The 20,678-nt window shown below is 41.5% G+C and overlaps 1 protein-coding gene across 1 annotated transcript in view; it reads right to left on the bottom strand.

Moving 5' to 3' along the window:
• The window catches only part of LOC111951744 (leucine-rich melanocyte differentiation-associated protein-like), a 399,153-nt gene extending 387,256 nt beyond the window's left edge, over positions 1-11,897 (bottom strand). The window contains exons 1-2 of the mRNA XM_070434998.1: positions 11,442-11,897; positions 10,287-10,387 (exon numbers count right to left, since the gene is read on the bottom strand). Coding sequence (XP_070291099.1) covers positions 10,287-10,387; positions 11,442-11,483 — 143 coding nt within the window. The 5' untranslated portion in view covers positions 11,484-11,897. The remainder of the gene's footprint in view (positions 1-10,286; positions 10,388-11,441) is intronic.
• Positions 11,898-20,678: the final 8,781 nt, after the last annotated feature.

Here is a 20,678-nt window from a genome sequence, read left to right as displayed (position 1 = left end):
TATTATACAATGTAGAAAATAGTAAAATAATGAAACCTTGAATGAGTAGGTTTGTCTAAACTTTTGACTGACACTGTACATCTGAACACTACAACGCAGCAGTGATCACCACATACATCTGAACACTCAACGCAGCATGATTCACCACAATCATCTGAACACTACGACGCAGTGTGATCACCACAATATACATCTGAACACTACGACGCAGCTGTGATCCACAATATACATCTGAAACTACAACGCAGCAGTGATCACACAATATACATCTGAACACTACAACGCAGCTGTGATCACACAATATACATCTGAACAATACGACGCAGCTGTGATCACCACACATTACATGTGAACACTACGACGCAGCTGTGATCACCACATATACATCTGAACACTACGACGCAGCTGTGATCACCACATATACATCTGAACACTACGACGCAGCTGTGATCACCACAATATACATCTGAAACTACAACGCAGCAGTGATCACACAATTCATCGACAACACGCACTTCCACAATCGATACAACGCAGCTGTGATCACCACAACATACATCTGAACACTACGACGCAGCTGTGATCACCACATATACATCTGAATACAATGCAGCAGTGATCCACATACATCTGAACACTACGCAGCTGTGATCAACCAACATATTACATTGAACACTACAACGCAGCCGTATCACCACAATATACTCTGAACATACAACGCCGTGATCACCATATATCTGACCTACACGATCACCACAATATACATCTGAACACTACAATGCAGCAGTGATCTGAACACTACGACGCAGCAGTGTCACCACAATTACATCTGAACACTACGACGCAGCAGTGATCACCACAATATACATCTGAACACTAACAACGCAGCAGTGATCACCACAATATACATTAACATACAACGATCCACATACATCTGAACCTACAATGCGCATATCTGACACTACGACGCAGCAGTGATCACCAAAAAACACCTAATCTGAACACTACGACGCAGCAGTGTCACCACAAATATACATTCCTGACACTACAACGCAGGCTGTGTCACACTATACATCTGAACACTACAACGCGCAGCAGTGATCACCACATATTAACTGAACACTACACGCCGCAGTTGATCACCACAATATACATCTGAACACTACGACGCCAGCAGTGTTCACCACAATATACATCTGAACACTACAACGCAGCTGTGATACCACAATATACTCTGACACTACAATGCAGCAGTGATCTACACTACAACGCAGCAGTGATCACCACATACATTGAACCACTAGCGCAGCTGTGATCACCACATATACATCTGACACTACATGCAGCAGTGTCACCAAATATCATCTGAACACTACAACGCAGCTGTGATCACCACAATATACATCTGAACACTACAACGCAGCTGTGATCACCAATATAATCTGACACTACACGCGCAGTGTCACAATATACATCTGAACACTACAACGCACCAGTGATCACCACAACATACATCGGCACGTACGACGCAGCTGTGATCACACCATATACATCTGAACATACAACTAGCTGTGATCACCACAATATAATCTGAACATACAACGCAGCAGTGATCACAATATACATCTGAACACTACGTCGCAGCAGTGATCACAATAACTCTGAACACTAACGCAGCAGTGATCTGAACACTACAACGCAGCAGTGATCACACAACATACATCTGAACACTACAACGCAGCAGTGATCACCAATATAATCTGAATCACAGACGGCAGCGTGTGATCCCAATAGTAATCTGACATACACGCGCGTGATCACCACAATTACATCTGACACATACGCAGGGTGATCACCACAATATACATCTGACACTACGACGCACTTGATCACCACAATATACCATCTGAACACTACAACGCGCAGGGGACACCACAATTACATCTGAACACTACAAGGCAGCGTGATCCCAAATATACATCGAACACTACACGCAGCTGTGATCACCACACATACATCTGAACACTACAACGCAGCTGTGATCACCAATATACATCTGAACACTAAATGCGCAGTGATCACCACAATATACATACTGAACACTACAACGCAGCAGTGATCACCACAAATACATCTGAACACTACAACGCAGCAGTGATTACCACAATATACATCTGAACACTACGACGCAGCTGTGATACCACAATATACATCTGAACACTACAACGCAGCTGTGATCACCACAATATACATCTGAACACTACAACGCAGCTGTGATCCACAATATACATCTGACACTACAACGCAGCTGTGATCACCACAATATACATCTGAACACTACGACGCAGCAGTGATCTGACACTACAACGCAGCAGTGATCACCACAATATAATCTGGACACTCAACGCAGCAGTGTCACCACAAATACATCTGAACACAGACGACAGCTGTGATCACCACAATAAATCTGAACACTACAAGCAGTGGATCACACAATATACATCTGAACACTACAACGCAGCTGTGATCACCACAATATACATCTGAACACTACGACGCAGCTGTGACCAATTAATACTGACACTAAAACGGTTGATCACCCACATCTACTCTGACATACAACGCATCTGTGATCACCACAATATACATCTGAACACTACGACGCAGCAGTGTGGCTCAATAAAACGCTCCCCAAAGTTACCAGTGTGTGTACCTTTGGCATCCATCTTGATCTGTATACAAGTACCACTACAGTTGAGACCTACTGCATGTGATGAGACAACAGGCTACACAGGACCCTATCCCTCTCATTTGCAATCAGAAACAACAACACAGCCGATTAAAGTATAAAAAGTAACATTTTAGACATTTGAAGCCGAGCGTGGTGGTGACAAGGAGGAAACCTGTCAAATGATTTTCCAGAAATGTCTCTTTACAAACAAGTCTCAAAGTCATGTTTCGTCTGAACAGAGATGTGACTCGTCTGTTGCACTGAAACAACCAGATAATGTTAGTATGTATTCTCCTCATGTGTCATATATGATATTACAGCAGGTAACGGATTGAAACCCCTACGACAGACACTGGCTCTAGTAGTAACCATTAGACAGTAGTGGTGTCTACAGTGTATTCCCCATCGTCGCAATGTCTCTCTCTCACACACACACACACACACCTGACCTGAAACTAAGTGGACAGCACAATAATATCCACCAACTGCTACATTGGTCTCGGAGTCTCACTCTCTCAACACATCAATGAGGCAGCCTGACAGGTTGGCATGGGGATAGGAGGTGTAGGTGTGACAGGCTGCTACACCAACTTTATCTCCTGACTTTACCTTCCCAGCCACACACACACACACACATACTTCAGTGACAGGTGCTGCCTCATTTTCACTGGCACTCATTGTCAAGTTAGTGGATGAGAGCTGTTAACTGGGCTGACGGATATAAACATATTATACTGAAGACAGTCCACTCCCACTGTCTGACAAAGTGTCAGTCGTCAAGGCAGTTTGCACTTGGGTTACTTTTGGCGTCACCGAAATGGGGTCACAATTGTGAAACACTGGTGTGTCTACAGAGCGGTACCGTGAAACAAATCTTGATAGGGGCGAGGAGACTTCAAGCACTTGTTTTGAAGTGATTCATAACAAGTACAGGCGGTATCACAGAGAGTTCCTCTCATCAGGGACAGACTACATGTTTTACACACAGCTGTGGGACTGGGTTCCTTTGTCCTCAAGGGGAGTTCTTATGGGGATAACTACGACCCTGAGCTAGCGTCACGTCTACTCGCTAATTGAATTTCACAGCTACACCCAATCATGTGACCTCCACAGCCTCCAATCATCGCAAAGAATGCTTTTATTAAAGGGTGGTTAATTTACACTATGCAACAGGATCAGTTGTTTCATTAGGCCACAGACCAGAAAACTCCAGAACGTACAGGAACCAGAGTTCTGCTGGTCAGAAATTAAATACTGGCCCTAGATATGAGATGGTGGGAGCTGGAAAAGTGAGATGTCTTGATGACATGAATACAAGCCTCACCAGTAATAAGTTTAGAGGGAAATCAAATAGTTTGTAATCCAACACCTAATACACAACTATCAGTCAATCAATCAATACTATTAGTGCCAAATGGCTTGGGTAACTTCACCCATTCTCCTCTTTTCAGAGAATCATTTGAAGTCCAATAATAATATCTGAAATCTAAGATTCCCCCTTAACCAAATGAAATATTAATAATGAAATGAGAAATGTCAGAGATATACATATTTGATCTTAATGTGACGCGATCAAGAACGAGGAACATAAATGCGGGCCTTGATCTTTTCTAAAACCAACAAATTATTTTATTTAACTTGGCAAGTCAGTTAAGAACAAATTCTTATTTACAATGACGGCCTACCAAAAGGCCTCCTGCGGGGACGGGGGCTGGGATTTTAAAAAAATATATAGGACAAAAACACACATCACGACAAGCAAGACACCACAACATTACATAAAAAGAGACCTAAGACAACAACACTTGACAACACAGCATGGAAGCAACACCACATGAAAACAACATGGTAGCAACACAACATGGCAGCAGAACAACATGGTAGCAGTACAAAACATGGTACAAACATTATTGGGCACAGACAACAGGACAAAGGCAAGAAGGTAGAGACAACAATACATCATGCAAAGCAGCCACAACTGTCAGTAAGAGTGTCCATGATTGAGTCTTTGAATGAAGAGATTGAGATTAAACTGTCCAGTTAGTATTTTTTTTGTAGCTCGTTCCAGTCGCTAGCGGCATCAAACTGAAAAGAGGAGCGACCCAGGGATGTGTGTGCTTTGGGGACCTTTAACAGAATGTGATTGGCAGAACGGGTGTTGTATGTGGAGGATGACGGATGCAGTATATATCTCAGATAGGGGGGAGTGAGGCCTAAGAGGGTTTTATAAATAAGCATCAACCAGTGGGTTTTGCGATGGGTATACAGAGATGACCAGTTTACAGAGGAGTATAGAGTGCAGTGATGTATCCTATAAGGATTGGTTGCAAATCTGATGGCCGAATGGTAAAGAATGCTCGAGAGCACCCTTACCTGCTGATCTATAAATGTCTCCGTAATCTAGCATGGGTAGGATTGTCATCTGAATCAGGGTTAATTTGGCAGCTGGGGTGAAAGAGGAGCGATTACGATAGAGGAAACCAAGTCTAGATTTAACCAGCTTTGATATGTGCTGAGAGAAGGACAGTGTACTGTCTAGCCATACTACCAAGTACTTGTATGAGGGGACTACCTTAAGCCCTCAGAGGTAGTAATCACACTGGTGGGGATAGGGGCATTCTTCTTACCAAACCACATGACCTTTGTTTTGGAGGTGTTCAAAACAAGGTTAAGGGCAGAGAAAGCTTTGTTGTAGAGCGTTCAACACAAAATCTGGAGAGGGGCCAGCTGAGTATAAGACTGTATCATCTGCATATAAATGGATGAGAGAGCTTCCTACTGCCTGAGCTATGTTGTTGATGTAAATTGAGAAGAGTGTGGGGCCTAGGATCGAGCCTTGGGGTACTCCCTTGATGACAGGCAGTGGCTGAGACCGCAAATGTTCTGACTTTATACACTGCACTCTTTGAGAGAGGTATTTAGCAAACCAGGCAAAAGACCACTCAGAGACACCAATACTCCTTATCCGGCCCACAAGAATGGAATGGTCTACCATATCAAAAGCGTTGGCCAAGTCAATAAAAATAGCAGCACAACATTGCTTAGAATCAAGGGGAATGGTGACATCATTTAGGACTTTTAAGGTTGCTGTGACACGTCCACAATCTGACCAAAAAACAGATTGCATAACAGAGAGAATTCTATAGACATCAAGAAAGCCAGTCAGTTGATTATTCAAAAGTTTTTCCAAACGTTTGATAAACAGGGCAAATAGAAATAGGCCTATAACTGTTAGGATCAGCTTGATCTCCCCCTTTAAATAAAGGACGCACAATGGCTGCCTTCCAAGCAATGGGAACCTCCCAAGAAAGCAGAGACAGGTTAAAAAGGTCAGGGATAGGCTTGGCGATGATAGGGGCAGCAACCTTAAAGAAGAAAGGGTCTAAACCATCTGACCCAGATGTTTTCTTGGGGGTCAAGTTTAAGGAGCTCTTTTAGCACCTTGGACTCAGTGAATGCCTGCAAGGAGAAACTTTGTAGTGGGGCAGGGGAAGAGGAGAGAGGAGCATCGGGGCTAGTCGCATTAGAAGTGATGGGAGATGTGGAATTGTTGGACGGGCAATGAGACATGGCTGAGTCAAATAGGATTCCTGACTTAATGAAGTGGTGATTAAAGAGCTCAGCCATGTGCTTCTTGTCAGTAACAACCACATCATCAACATTAAGGGATATGGGCAGCTGTGAGGATGAGGGTTTATTCTCCAGGTCTTTAACCATTTTCCAGAACGTCTTGGGGTTAGACCCACAGAGAGAGAGAACTGCTCCTTAAAGTAACTAACTTTGGCCTTCCAGATAGCCGAGTGCACTTATTTCTAATTTGCCTGAACGAGAGCCAGTCAGCATGAGTATGCGTGTGCCGAGCTTTTCGACAAATGGAATTCTTGAGGTGGAGTAACTGCCAGATCACGGTCGAAACAGGGGCGGAATCTGTTTTTAATTCTCATTTTCTTTATGGGGGTGTGTTTGTTAACAATACCACTAAAAATATTTTTAAAAGAAGGTCAAAGCGCCTTCGACAGAGGGGATCAAGCTGATTCTATACCAATTTACTGAGGCCAGGTCATGAAGGAAGGCTTGCTCATTAAAGTTTTTTAGCAAGCGTCTATGACAAATCAGGACAGGTTGTTTCACTGAGCAGACATTACCAACACAGGCTGTAAAACAGTGATCACTAAGGTCATTACAGAAAACGTCAGACTGATACCTATCAGGATTATTTGTGAGGTTAACATTGAGGAGAGTAGCCTTTTCTGGGTGTTTGGAGTCATACCTTATGGGATTGGTAATAATCTGAGAGAGATTTAGGGAGTCCCATTGCTTTAAGACTTGGTCAGGTGTTTTAAGCATGTCCCAGTTTAGGTCACCTAGCAGGACACATTCAGACTTGGTGTCAGGGGCCAGGAGAGAGCTTAGGGCAGGTAGAGTACAGGCCGGTGCTGATGGAGGATGACAGCACCCAGCAACAGTCAACAAAGAGCTATTTGAAAGTTTAATGCTTAAAACCAGCAAATCAAATTGTTCAGGGACAGACTTGGTGGAGACAACTGAGCACTGAAGGTGATCCTTGGTAAAGATTGCCACTCCAACACCTTTAGAAGATCTGTCTTGCCGAAAAAGGTTATAACCAGAAAAGGTTAACATCAGTGTTCAAAACACTATTTCTTAACCACATCTTAGTAATGACCAACACATCTGAACTGAAAGTGTGAACCCACACTTTCAATTGATCAATTTTAGGTAATACGCTTCTAGTGTTAACGGTGCAGAAAACCTAGGCTTTTACAAGAGCAGAAATCAGTGAAACAGAGTACGAGTCAAAATTGGGTAGATGGGCCAGGGTGTACATGCACATTTCCAGATATGATCAGCAGTGATACAATCAGGGCAGAGAACAGGGAGAGCTCTGCAGTGTTGATTTTTTATGACATTTGAATGTGCATCAGATGGCAACAAGATCATATTGTACAGCAATTGCATCAGGTAAATTAGGCCTGTAGCAGTCAACTTCCATGAAGCCGTGTCCTGTATGGAAGGTAGACATTACTGTATTTTAGAGCTATGCAACATGGACAGTCTGTCTAGCTATATCCCTCTTCGCACACATCCAGTGTATGAGGAATAGGTAGGGAAATAATAGCCTGGTTCCAGATCTGTTTGTGCTGTCTTGCTAACTGATTACCATAAGAGTTGGCAAGACGGCACAAACAGATCTGAGACCAGGCTAGGGAAACAATAAAATCACCTCACCACAACTGGATGATGGTGGGAGCACTAGAGAGGATCACTTCTGTCAAGTCGGTGACCATCGTTGGTCAGCGCCTTTCAAAGTGTGTTGCATTATGGGGATACAAATTGTCCGACTTACGCCTGCCTACATGTCGACTGCATGAACTTTACACAACCTCTCACCGATTGATTGTACAATGTACACACATATATTTTCAGTTTGTGAGTGTGTGATATGGGGGTTGGAGACATGAATATTTCAACATTATAAAGAACAACTTCTATAAACAATGGAAACACTGCCATGTTGATCTGAGCCTTGCTGTTGGAAAACCACATCAGTGTCCAACTTTAGGCTGTCGCAGATGCACCTTCCCCAACTTCACTCCTCAACTTTCATCTACAGTTGGTTGCTCTCGCCTTACCACTCAAACGAGCCCATAGACTACATACGACTAGAAGTTTTTTGTTACCACTGACTGCAACCAACCTATCCAGGAGAAACTCAGGGCCCTGGACACACAGTATAACCATGGCTGTATGATTGTATTGAAGTCAATTTCGATAAATCAATAGCCTTCAAAGGACTGTCTCTCTGCCTCCTATGTCTCTAGAGTTTCTGCCTAGGATGACTCTAAGGTTAGTGAAAGGCACAAGTCAAACCACAAAACAACTGTTCACACTGTTCATAACCTGTACAAAAAGCAATATATAACATATCTACAATGTATCTAATATAATATATAACATATATATTATATAGAAACATACCTATAATATAACATATAACATATTTATAATGTAATAGATATGAGAATGCGATCATTCATTATTCAAGATAAGGCTGATCGAAAAAATAATGTCATCAGCATTTGAATGACATCAATCAACACATTTACTAAAAGATCTAGCCTACTAACTGTTCTCTTGTTATTAACTGTGTAATAACAACTCAAAACCCAACAGCAAATGACCAACCAGCCTAACATTATTACATCCATTGAAGAAGGCTGCAGTTTACACATTTTACCACATTGCCTTTGTTTCACATTCAAGGGGGGCAATCATGTCTGAAATCTTCAGAGTTTGACGCCCTCAGCGAATGAAAAGGCAGGCAAATCAAACTCCAGCAAACACAACGCTAGTTTTTCAATCGCTGCGGTTCATTAGGATTATTAATGCTCTGATAAGCACACATTTATTCACGACAGACTGGGCTGGGGCGCGGGACTTAGCAATTATTAACGTGACAGGACTCGGGCGCAAAGCGAATCAATTAAACAAGAATCCACATTTCCAGCACAGACAATGCTGGACGACGACAATTTTCGACGACGTGACAAAAAGAGCCTCCATTCAGAGGCCTTTCAAGGCCCTGACAGGTCAAGAAACAAAAGCACCTTCTAACCATCCTCTCTCCTCTTTTAGTTGTCAGATCAATTTTGCCAGTCCTGCTGCTGAGATGACTGAGACAGCACACCCCCCCCCCTCCCCCCTGTCCCACCCTCTGAACCAGCTGCCACAAGGTGATTCTTCAGGTCCTGTCAGAAGGATCTTTTATTCTATTTGGCCCCTGCATTAACATGTCACATTTATTGATCAGGCCTTTAATTCAGCCACAGCGTGGTAGCAGCCACCCCAGCTCTCCGCTGCTCAGTGTCTCCTAAATAGCACCATATTCCCTATAGCCAACTACTTTTGACCAGGGCCCGAAGACTGCCGTTTGGGATGCAGTCCGAGGCTCTCACAAGGTTTTTGATGTCCCTCTGACATGCCAGACCACATAGTGGACGTAATGTGAACATATTCAATTGCACTTAATGCAGATAATGCAAAGATCCTGCCCTTCACACAGCTATGACAAAAAATGTTGATGTGCTCTTGAGCAAGGCAATTAACCCTAATTGTGCCTCTACAGTAATAAGAGTGTCTGCTAAATGACTCAAATGTACACGTACAATGAGCACATCGGGATCTTTCTACTGAGATACATCAACCTATCTTTATCAGATAAGGTGGTAAAAACAATGAAGGCAGGTCAGTGTACCATCCATCTACACTGAGTAAACAAAACATTAGGAACACCTTCTAAATATTGAGTTGCGTCCACCCACCACCACACTGATGACTGCATGACTATGCAAGGCCTGTATGCAATCCTATTTAGAAGTAATCTAGTGTAAGAGTATGTATATTACTTGCAATAATTTATTAATGAAGGGTATGCTTACATAGTTGTATCTTACTTAATAAGAGATGTGACCTAACACAAAGCACCACCCTCAAGGCAGCACTGTGTCCATGGAAGTATTCAGGACTCATTTCATACCGTAGCTGATTGAAGCTGAGATCTAGCCGTCTTGCCAAGCATCCATATCTTTCTCCAAGGAACTCTGGGATGTCCTCACAGTCGTGTCCAATATAGGAAACCTGTAAAGCAACAACAGAGAGATACATAGATACATGTTAATTAATGGGATACAATAGTGACAGAGTGGGACCAGAAATTGGCCCGGGCATTTCTAACACACCGGTGGATTTCTTCCCTTGAGGTCCCCATTGTTAGCGGAATAATGATCAGTATGTGCAAAACGATAATACGATTTTAGACAGGCCTACTGGGCTAAAGGTGGACCAGCACATCAGGCATCTGCCCAAACTGTTCTATGGCCAGTCCGTTTCTAGGTTAAAGTGAGTAAGAGTAAATAGCCCATGGTGGAGTGAATGTGTTTAAGCTTATGGGGCAGAGTAGGTGGTATGTTGAACGGTTTACCTTTGCTTGTGACCTGAGGACTTGTGAAACGAACAACAATACATTCTCTATCAAATACACATCCAATAATATTCATTTTCTTGATTGAGAAAATGTTTGTACTCAGGGCACCATCGTGAATGAAACCATGGTCTCATTTGTGCTCCCCTGAATAAATCAATGACAGAATATTGGACATTGAATGTATTTAAGCCATTTGATGGCTAGGCCAATGTGAGAGACCTTCCAGGTCTCTGGATGTTTGATACCTGGTCAGTTACATTGTCACTTTCATTTAAACATGCTCTGTAACCTTTAAGGTGCACGGTAGTATATTGACTCTGTACACCTGCCCTGTGCACACAACTGTACTCACTGCTCAGCTTCGACACATTGATAAAACACCATCGAATAGACTAGATGATAAAGCCATATCTGCGCTGCAGTGATGCGTTTCAAACTTTATAAAAACGAGTTTGCATTCTACCTGCCAAAACACTACAGTTCCGCAAAAGTTCTGAAAAGTTATTTAAGTCACATGACAGTAGCAGCACATGACAATGGAGGCAATGCAGCGTAGCCTACCAGAAATGCACGAAAAACAAAACCTGAGCGACATACACTGATAACTATCCTACATACACTGATAACTATCCTACTGTATACTGTTCGTTTATAATTGCACACGAGAAATGCAACCTACACGAAATGTTGGAAATTATTCACACTTACTTGGGTTCCATTCATTGTGACCATAGAGTCGCTGCATGCCATGATGATGACCGTTCAGTTACTAGGCTACCTCTGTGAAATAACTACTGGAGTGGAACTGGTACAGATACTCTTCTGCTTTAAAATAATTTTAAAAACTTTACTGTCAGTAGCTTTCCAGAAAGGTCACTATTTTGTTTGGTTACTTGAGGTTTCGAATTTACTTCTTCCGCATACTTCCTCCGAATCAGCTGATCCAATGCGGAAACGCGCTATTACTAGAATTATGTCAGGATTCGCTTGTGTCGCATTTCAGAGTGGTGGAGACAGTCCTATATTCTTAGTTATTGTTCATGAACTGTGGTTGGAACTAATTACGATATAGGCTAGGCTAAGAGCTTAAAGTTTGAATAAGATTGCATCTGGAACAGGTGATTGGTAGAATGCAAAACACTAGCCTATTTACTATTACTCATCAGTGCAAGCCTTATAGGATGTGGGATTTACATACTTAGCCTACTTACACACTTTATTTGTTTGGGGTTCACTGGGGACCATTAGCTGGTACTGGTAACCTAATTAACATGCAATTCACCTGTAATTGGTATTCAGCAGATCCGACCTGCTTGCTTACATTGCATTGGAGTCATTCCACGTACCTTTCTGCCCCGACGATGCCCAAATGCTCTGTCTAGACATTGATATGGTTTTGGAGACATTCTGAACTTTAAGCAATTGTTATAATTTTTTCTTCTACCGGGCAAGTCAGCTAAGAACAAATTCTTATTTACAATGACGACCAAACCCGGACGACGCTGGGCTAATTGTGCGCCGTCCTATGGGACTCCCAATCACCGCTGGTTGTGAACCAGGGTGTCTGTAGTGACGCCTCAAGCACTGAGATGCAGTGTCTTGCTGACCAAACCGAACGTGCGTCCGCTGTTGATTTTGTTCACCCACAGCAGAAACGATCGGGACACGCAGGTTGAAATATCAAAACAAACTCTGAACCAATGATATTACTTTGGGGGGGACGATCTCGTTAGCGCCTTTTCTTGCCTACATTTTCAGTGACATTTTCATTGAGGAGTGGTAACATGGGTAATAAGTAAGTACATGATTGCAAATTGTACAATAGTGATATTGCCAGGACAGGAGTATAATTTAATAAATGCAAATTGTAGTTTTACACCTCTAGACACTTTCCTCTCAAATAATCCAATATTCCTATAGTATACATGATGTTAGGCTATATTCCTATAGTATACATGATGTTAGGCTGAGTACTATAATTAGCCAGTCTCTTTCATCATACAACCAAACCACTCTGGTATGAGATATAAACAATGCATTTACTGAATAAAAACCCATGAAATAAGAAACTGTAATATTATACTCATCCAAACAAGTAAAAAAATAAACAATACTTGATGTATGCTTTTCTAAACAGCATGGATTAACAGACACCACCTGCTAAAACAAAAGTTGGTCACCCTTCTGTTATTGAGGCGCAGACAGGTAAGGAGGAGGTGGTTATGGGTGCATCCCATAAATGTGCTGAGAAGGGAGCATGGGCAATACTACCACCTTGTCCAGGAGCTGCTCTTGGACCGTGTCGACATCACTGATACTTCCGGATGAGTGCAGAAGAGATGGAGACTCTTCTGTCTTTTGTTGGCCCAGACCTCACCAAGCAGACGACCAACTACAGGGCCCCAATAGAGGCAAAGCAAAGACTAGCTGTCACTCTAAGGTAAGTTATTGAAAAATGTTGTATTGTGTAAGCAGGTGCATGAAGAAAAGCAGTATACTATAGTGTAAAGAAACTCCAGCACACTGGTGATCATGATGCTCCACAGATGTAGGCCTGTATTTCATTACATTAAGGGAGCAGCAAGATCACCAGGTGCTGTATATTGTATATTCATTTTACTCAAGGTATATAAGACACACTGTTCTTTGTTTAGTCTTATTTATAATTATTCAAGGTGACATTAACAGTCACAGCAAGGCATGGTGCACCTGTTGTAGGTGAGATGAACAGCCAGAGCAATGCATGTAAACAAAAAATGGCATATCCCTCCCAATTACAATATCCACTGAATAGCAAAAATATGAAATACAAGGTGCAATGCAAAATAACTGCAACAACAAAGAAGTGCAAATAGTGCATACATAAACATTTCCCTTTTTAAAACAGAACATGGGCCTAAGTATGCACATGGCTGGTATCTGCCTTTTAGGAGGAGATTAACAATGTGACTGGGAGTCTCTGTCCTAGCTCTCTTGAGAGAATGTACTGAAGCTGTCATCCCAGCTATGTGTTGGAGACCTAGGTTCTGGTGAGTATCGATCCCTGGGCTCATCGTACATGATTGGCTGCAGTCCACCTCTTCCGTGCGGAGTACTTGCAGGCCGTGGTGGTGGCAGTGGTGTTGCCTGCTGGTCATCCCAGCTATGTGTTGGAGACCTAGATCCTGGTGAGTAGGAGTATTGATGCCTGGGCTGGCCTTACATCATAGGCTGCAGTCCACCTCTTCCATGCAGAGCATCAAAGAGCCATTGTGGTGGTGGTATAGGTGTTGCATACAGGTCATCCCAGTTTACAATCAATGATAGTAGTTTCACTTTCAGACGTCCCTTGTTTCTTCCTATTTTCTCATCCTCAGAGGTAGCAGCAGAAGGGATTGGCCTCCTGACAAATGCAAGCAGCTTTTCATCCACATCTTGACAGTTGACCTTCTGTGTTCTTTTTCTTGGCTGCCAGTCTTGAGCCGTGTCTGTAGTGGTTGGTCTTGACTGTTGTTCAGGCATCTGTAGCACAGGGTCATGGCTCGGGACACCACGTCGTCCTCAGCGTCATCAGGCTCCATAGGTTGTAGCGGGGGTGAATCAGCATTTTCAAGACTGAGGTTGCCTTTTGAGCTGAAAATAGGTCAACATATACACTACCGTTCACTAGGGTGTCAAACTTGCTTGGCAGTAGGTTGATTTTCTTGTAGAGAATCCTCCATCTGGCTGCAAGAATTCTGAATGCCTTCTCCACTGTCATTCTAGCTTGACAGAGACGATAGTTGAAGATTTAGCTGATGTTGTGCCCGGCATATGGCCTCATCAGGTAGGGCTTTAGTGGGAAGGCCAATGAGAGGGCAGATACGCATGTAAACAGTCAATAGAGATTTGTAGAGGACTCATCTTTGTATCTGTGGCTGCGGTCCAAACACTTAAAAGACACACCCTTGTCCACTTACCCTCGCCTTATGCCCTTGGGAGAATCCCCATCGCCATCTTGGAGGGCGGTCCAAATGATTAGCCAAGCAAGGGAAGTTTGCAACATAAGCCCCTCAGGCCTCTTTTTTAGTCGGCTTTACGAGTGTACAATTATGTTCACGCCGGGGCCTGAAACTCCCCATAATTCAATTTACGACGATTGTACATCCGGTAAGAAAAGTCAGCGAAAATTTCAAAACAACATCAATGGAGAAGTCAACATACAAGCGTAAGTCAAAACGAATGTAAATTAATTCGAAATCGTGCTACGAATGCACATGACGGCACAAACACGTCTCGTAAATATGTTTTTGTTTGTTTATCTTTTGGAAATTGTAGAACTAAAACATTTTCAGAAGTTCCACCTAGGCAGACTGACGTTAGTTAGCTAATTAATTAGCTAGCTGTCATACAGTAGGCATATATTAATAATTATATATTTAATATAAGTAGACATGCACTGATAATTGACTGTAGGGCATATAAAGCACCGACAAGCTACCGGTAGCTGAAAACACAATCATTGCAGGATGAACGAGTGACGAATTTCCGGCCAAGGATGATCAATTTTTTAAAGATTATTCCTTCCTCTCTCGCCCCTTGCCCTGCAAGTGTATACTTGTCAGATGTCATGATACGTCATCATAAGTGTCCACTTAATTGTAGTGCTGAGGGGATAGGGTGTGTCTTTTAAATGTTTGGGCCGCAGCCTGTGCCATCATAACGTCTGTGACAGCATGGCCAGCACCATTGAGGCTATCTCCATGTTTTTTTAAGTAGGCAATTTTCTTGTTCTTCATTGCTAGATTGCTCCCAACTCATGGGAATCCCCACCCAGATGACTACTTTAAAATAGTGGAAGCCCTCAATGGCAATGGCCATGCTACAACAGGTTATATCCATGATGAGTCCTATTTACAGGCACAACTCCTGATATAAAGTTTTTTTTTTTTTTCAGTTTCCAAAATGCCACTTATATCAGTGGATTCATAACACCCTAATTACGAAGCTTCTATTAGATCAAATAAACCTCACATAGCAAGTTAGCTATTACATTTTTTTGTTGGCCAAATTTGACACTAATTGATCGTCATACAAAAATTCCTCACTTCGTGGGGTTATTTTCGTGGCAGATTTTGGGCAGAGTAAAATCTCTTGCTTTGCCTCTTCCTCTCTGATTTAATTACATTCTACTTCCTTTAATTTAAATGATATTCAAATTCTGTTTCCTGTGGGGTATGGCCAATTTCAAATTCCAGAATTGAATTGGAATTGAGAGCAATGCGCAACTCAATTCAGATTTGACCTCAACCCTGCTTTCCACAGTAGATCTTGTTTTTGGGTGATATTGAAGATAAATTAAAAAAGAGAAACTTTGGATGCAATACTTTTCTAGTATGATGGTAAGAACCGCATGCTCTCTCCTCTCACCTGTGCTATTACTTCACATCACCTGTGTACCCCAGCCATGTGACTAGTGACCTGGACCCCGGGTGAGAGTGCCTCTAGTGTACAAAGCAAGTTAAAATGACCCTAGATAGACAAGATAAACACACAACACATGAGCACATAAATAAGCCAAAATGGCTCCTAAATACTAGTTGAACTCATAAAAAAGGTGTTATTGTGCCTTGTAATAACACAACCCCTGCAAAGGTGGACCCGACCTATATATGTTGGTTATTCAGAGGGAATGTTAGTGACGTCATTTTAGATCCTCCCTGACGCGAAAAATCCTCTTTCTGCTCTGCCCACCTCGAGCTCTCGAGGCTCCGCTGCTGGAAAACACGCATGCTCCAGTCGTTGTATTTGTAGCCACCTATGTCCCACAATATAATATTGTAACAATGTAACTGATAAATGTATCGTGTGATCTTTGCAATGCAACATTAGTAAACAAAGGATTACGTTTGCGCAGTGTTTTCACAGATCTGTCGTTTCACTTCGGAATATTTTGTTGTAAGTCTTTTAACGTGGTTCTATGCGCCCTTTTTCACCTTTTACCTCTGATAAAAATGTGTTCCCTACGTTTGTTCTCCACCGCGCATGCTTTTAACTGGAAGATAATATAGGCTATTTTTCTAGTTCCATTGAGAAGCTATGATAAAATATCGCTTTGGAGTTGTCCATAGGCTACTCTTTCAGCAAACTCTTTGGATGCAAAAATAAAATAATGGATGCGAGAGCCTATTCGCTTGATTACGACAGAAAAGTATGTAAGTCATATTGCAAAACAACAAAAAAACGTATTTAATATAGTCGGCGACAAACTCACTGTACGTCATTGAAAATGTATTTTACGTTATAAAAGTAGGCTATGTAATTAGCATCATTCCAATACTCCCTATATAGGGGAATGAAAATCTAAATTCTAAACGTAACGTAATATATTAAATGTTGCCTTCGCTGCAAACCTCTGCTAAAGGAGGCATATAGCCTAGAGCAGAACTGACAGCCCAAGCTACTCTCGTGCTGCTGTAAATAATTATATTTACATATAGGGAGTGATTCATAAACATGTCGTCGTTATGAAGTATATGGGCACTTTTAAAACTTTCTATTTAAATATCATGAATTATGGCAGGGAAAAATGTGTTTCCATTTAACGGAAATATCGAGTATTTGGAATCTGGTGTAGAACCTCATTCGTCAAACCGACAATAAAGAGGGGTTTCGCCTGACACTGGGAATTTATGGTTACCCTTTGCCATAATAACTCACGTATTTTGTCACGGGCTGACAGCCCTTACAGAAAACAGTTAGACTGACGTTTATCAATCATATATCTTTGCATATTGTGAAACGTTCTCTTCCTGTTCTGCCAGACAGACAACATTTTGATTATTAGGCCGTTTTCTCCTTCTTCTTGTACTTCAAAGTCCACAGCATTTAAGGGCCACGGGAAAATTGTATTTGTAAGACACTTTCTTGCTTAGTTATGTTTCAACTTTGTAAGTCCCCCAAAAATAAATGTCACAACGTAATTTAATTGATTTATGTTGTAATTTGTCTGTAATGGATTTAATGCAGTTTTGTGCACACCGAGTAATGAGGAAGGTATTCACAAATTGCATTCAGTATGGTTTGAAAATAAAACGAGGAGGCGGCCAGTACGTTACAATTAACTTTAGTCAACAATTAACAGAAAATATATGTATGGCTTAAAATGTAAATAAAAAATCTGATAAAAGACATTAGGCTACAATGTAAATTCATTTTAGATATTTCCTTTATTCAAGGGCTCAAAATATACAACATTGATAGCAGTTTATTACTATAGCAGTGTTTGCTTCTGCGATAAGAACATTCATTATATGGTAAGGCTTCAATAGGCTGCAAGAAGTTGAGTTTCATGTGAATAGGCCTTTAGGCCAATGTTGACATGTAGTGACACTTGAGTAGCCTACAAAGTAAAATAATTTACGTCATATTCTGTCTATAATTCCCATATGGTTAAACTATCAATTACATATTTTACACTCTGGTTAAATTTTTTATAAAATATAACTTCAAATATATATCCATAGTTTTCCGAAATGCCGGTCATTTTAACAAAATTCTTTGAAGGCCTAAAATAAATATATTTACTTTTCCAGCTGTTTTTCTGCCCCCCTGTGATTGTCCACTCCAGGTTTTCTTGCTCTCCAAGATGACCTGTCAAACCGATTACCGTAGAGAGAGATTAATAGCGGAGGCGGGTTACAATAATAATCGTTTTGTTTGAAGTGACAACTTTGATAGGCGTTGATTTACTTATAAACTGATAGGCTTTTAATTGAGCGCCTCTATCCCGATTGAGATGAAAAGAGACCCGCATTGAAAGGCTGCCCGATTCCCCTGAGCCTCAATACTGATTAGCCATCTCAGCGGTGAATAGTTCAAGGCATTTTAAACTTATTTACTCAGCACTCTGACACACCATTTCTCTTTTATTTATCTTTGTCACCCTTCTTTTCTCCCTCTTAAATTAAATAAATAATTTTCATTGTATGTAAATAAAATCGAGTTGACATCAATATAAAATGTCTGGACTAGTTTTTTTGTTCCCTTTTATTTGTCATTGTTGTTGGGGAGATAACAGAGGCGAATGACGGGTTTTTTACGATACGTATAGAAGAAGTACGTTTGGATCTGTGAGGGAAAGTGGTTATTGTTCGCCTTTGCTGAGAATCCAGAACATTATGTTTCACTCAGTAATGTGAAACTTACATGTTGACGGGTGTTGGATAGCCGCTGACTGCTCGGAGTGACTTTGTTATGGGGAACTTTGCCTTCCACTAATAACTGTGTAGTTCATATTGGCTATTCAAAATCATGTTAAATGCTCCCCTATAGCCTACTAAGCAACACTGCTAGATTGCCATTTAAAAACACTTTCTGGTCACATTTCAAGCAATTCACATTATTACATTTAAATGTGATTTTAGCCATAACTTTTCCCCTATCTAGGCTAAACGTAGGTAAGTCCTTACGCAGGAACATGAACATTACTAAAATATAATAGTAGACTCTGTTCGACTTTGAACTATTTCTGACAGGTAGCCTAGTGGTTAGAGCGTTGGGCCAGTAACCGAAAGGTTGTTAGATCGTATCTCAGAGCTGACAAGGTAAAAATCTGTCGTTCTGCCCCTGAACAATGCTGTTAATAACCACACTGTTCCTAGGCCGTCATTGGAAATAAGAATTTGTTCTTAACTGACTTGCCTAGTTAAATAAAATTAAATAACATCAGATTTTGGGATACATTCCTCGTTTTGAAGTATTTGACAGGGAGGGAAAACGTTGAAAATGCTTAATTTATGCCGCGTTCACGTGCTAGTCTGAACTAGGAAACTCGGAAATGTCCGACTTGCTAACTAGTTTGAATGCGGCACCTGTACAATTAACTACAACAGTTAGCAAGTCGGAAATGTCCGAGTTTTTTAGTTCAGACTAGCACGTCAACAAGGCATACATCCAAGTGAATCTGCGACCGAGATATGCCTTCGGTCGCTGTGTTTGAGGAGAACCTTGTAAAATGTGGTTAGTTTAGCCAAGTCAATATCCTTATTAATTTTCAAATACCGTCTTAAATTCCATGGACACTTATGAATAAATCTGAAAAAGATGCATAGCGCTTTGCAGTCAGCATATTGTCGATGCGTATATACACATTGAATTTAACACGAGAAAGATTGATTTTGTCCAAATTAAGTCTCTTTTCTCAGATGCCTCTCTCTCTTTCCATGTGGCCCCTTTTCCCCATGCAACTATGCTCGCATGTAATCCGCTACAATAGCTGTCAAATCAAGGCCGGATTGACAGCCCCTGACAAATAACTGATTGATTGCGGTGGAGCAGAATTGACAGTTGATGGAGGGGTGGAGATAGACATAGAAGTGCGGTGTATATTATAGGCTACTGAAAACATGTGACATTCTCATCCCTCCATCACTGCATTGGTCTGTTCCTGTCAACGCTTGTCTGAATCGAGTTGAAGTGGTTGATCTTCTGGTTGTGGGATATAATTTACAATGGAAAATGTAGGTGTAGACTAAGATACAGGCTTGTGTTAAGATTCAAGATTCAATAGGCCAAAAGTGCCAAAAACAATGCTTATTAGTGCATTAGTCATTAGAAAACAAATTAATAACGATTTAATTTATTTTTATTAGTACATTTCCCATCTCCTAAATATCACGTAGCTTATGTCTTCCAGTAATAACCATTACCACATCGCCAACCTATTAATTTGCCAAATACCTTCACTTGCGTCTATATACAGTACTTTTTCAGACGCTGAAAAATCAAAACAAGCCTTGCCCTGTCCTGCCTCGAGGATGGTGAGAGCGCGCACAACAACCCAACTATTCCTCCCTATCTCCTCCCCCGCGCTGTAAAAATAGAGGAGAACGTCACATCCCCTTGACCCTCCAATCACCTCAGGGTCCCATTTGATTGGAAGGCGGCAAAGGCTTTAATCTCGGACTAATTCAGATGCTTTTGAAG

Source organism: Salvelinus sp. IW2-2015, linkage group LG25 (genome assembly GCF_002910315.2).
Source record: "Salvelinus sp. IW2-2015 linkage group LG25, ASM291031v2, whole genome shotgun sequence".
Lineage (NCBI taxonomy): Eukaryota > Metazoa > Chordata > Actinopteri > Salmoniformes > Salmonidae > Salvelinus > Salvelinus sp. IW2-2015.
This window is presented reverse-complemented; position numbering and strand designations above follow the sequence as displayed.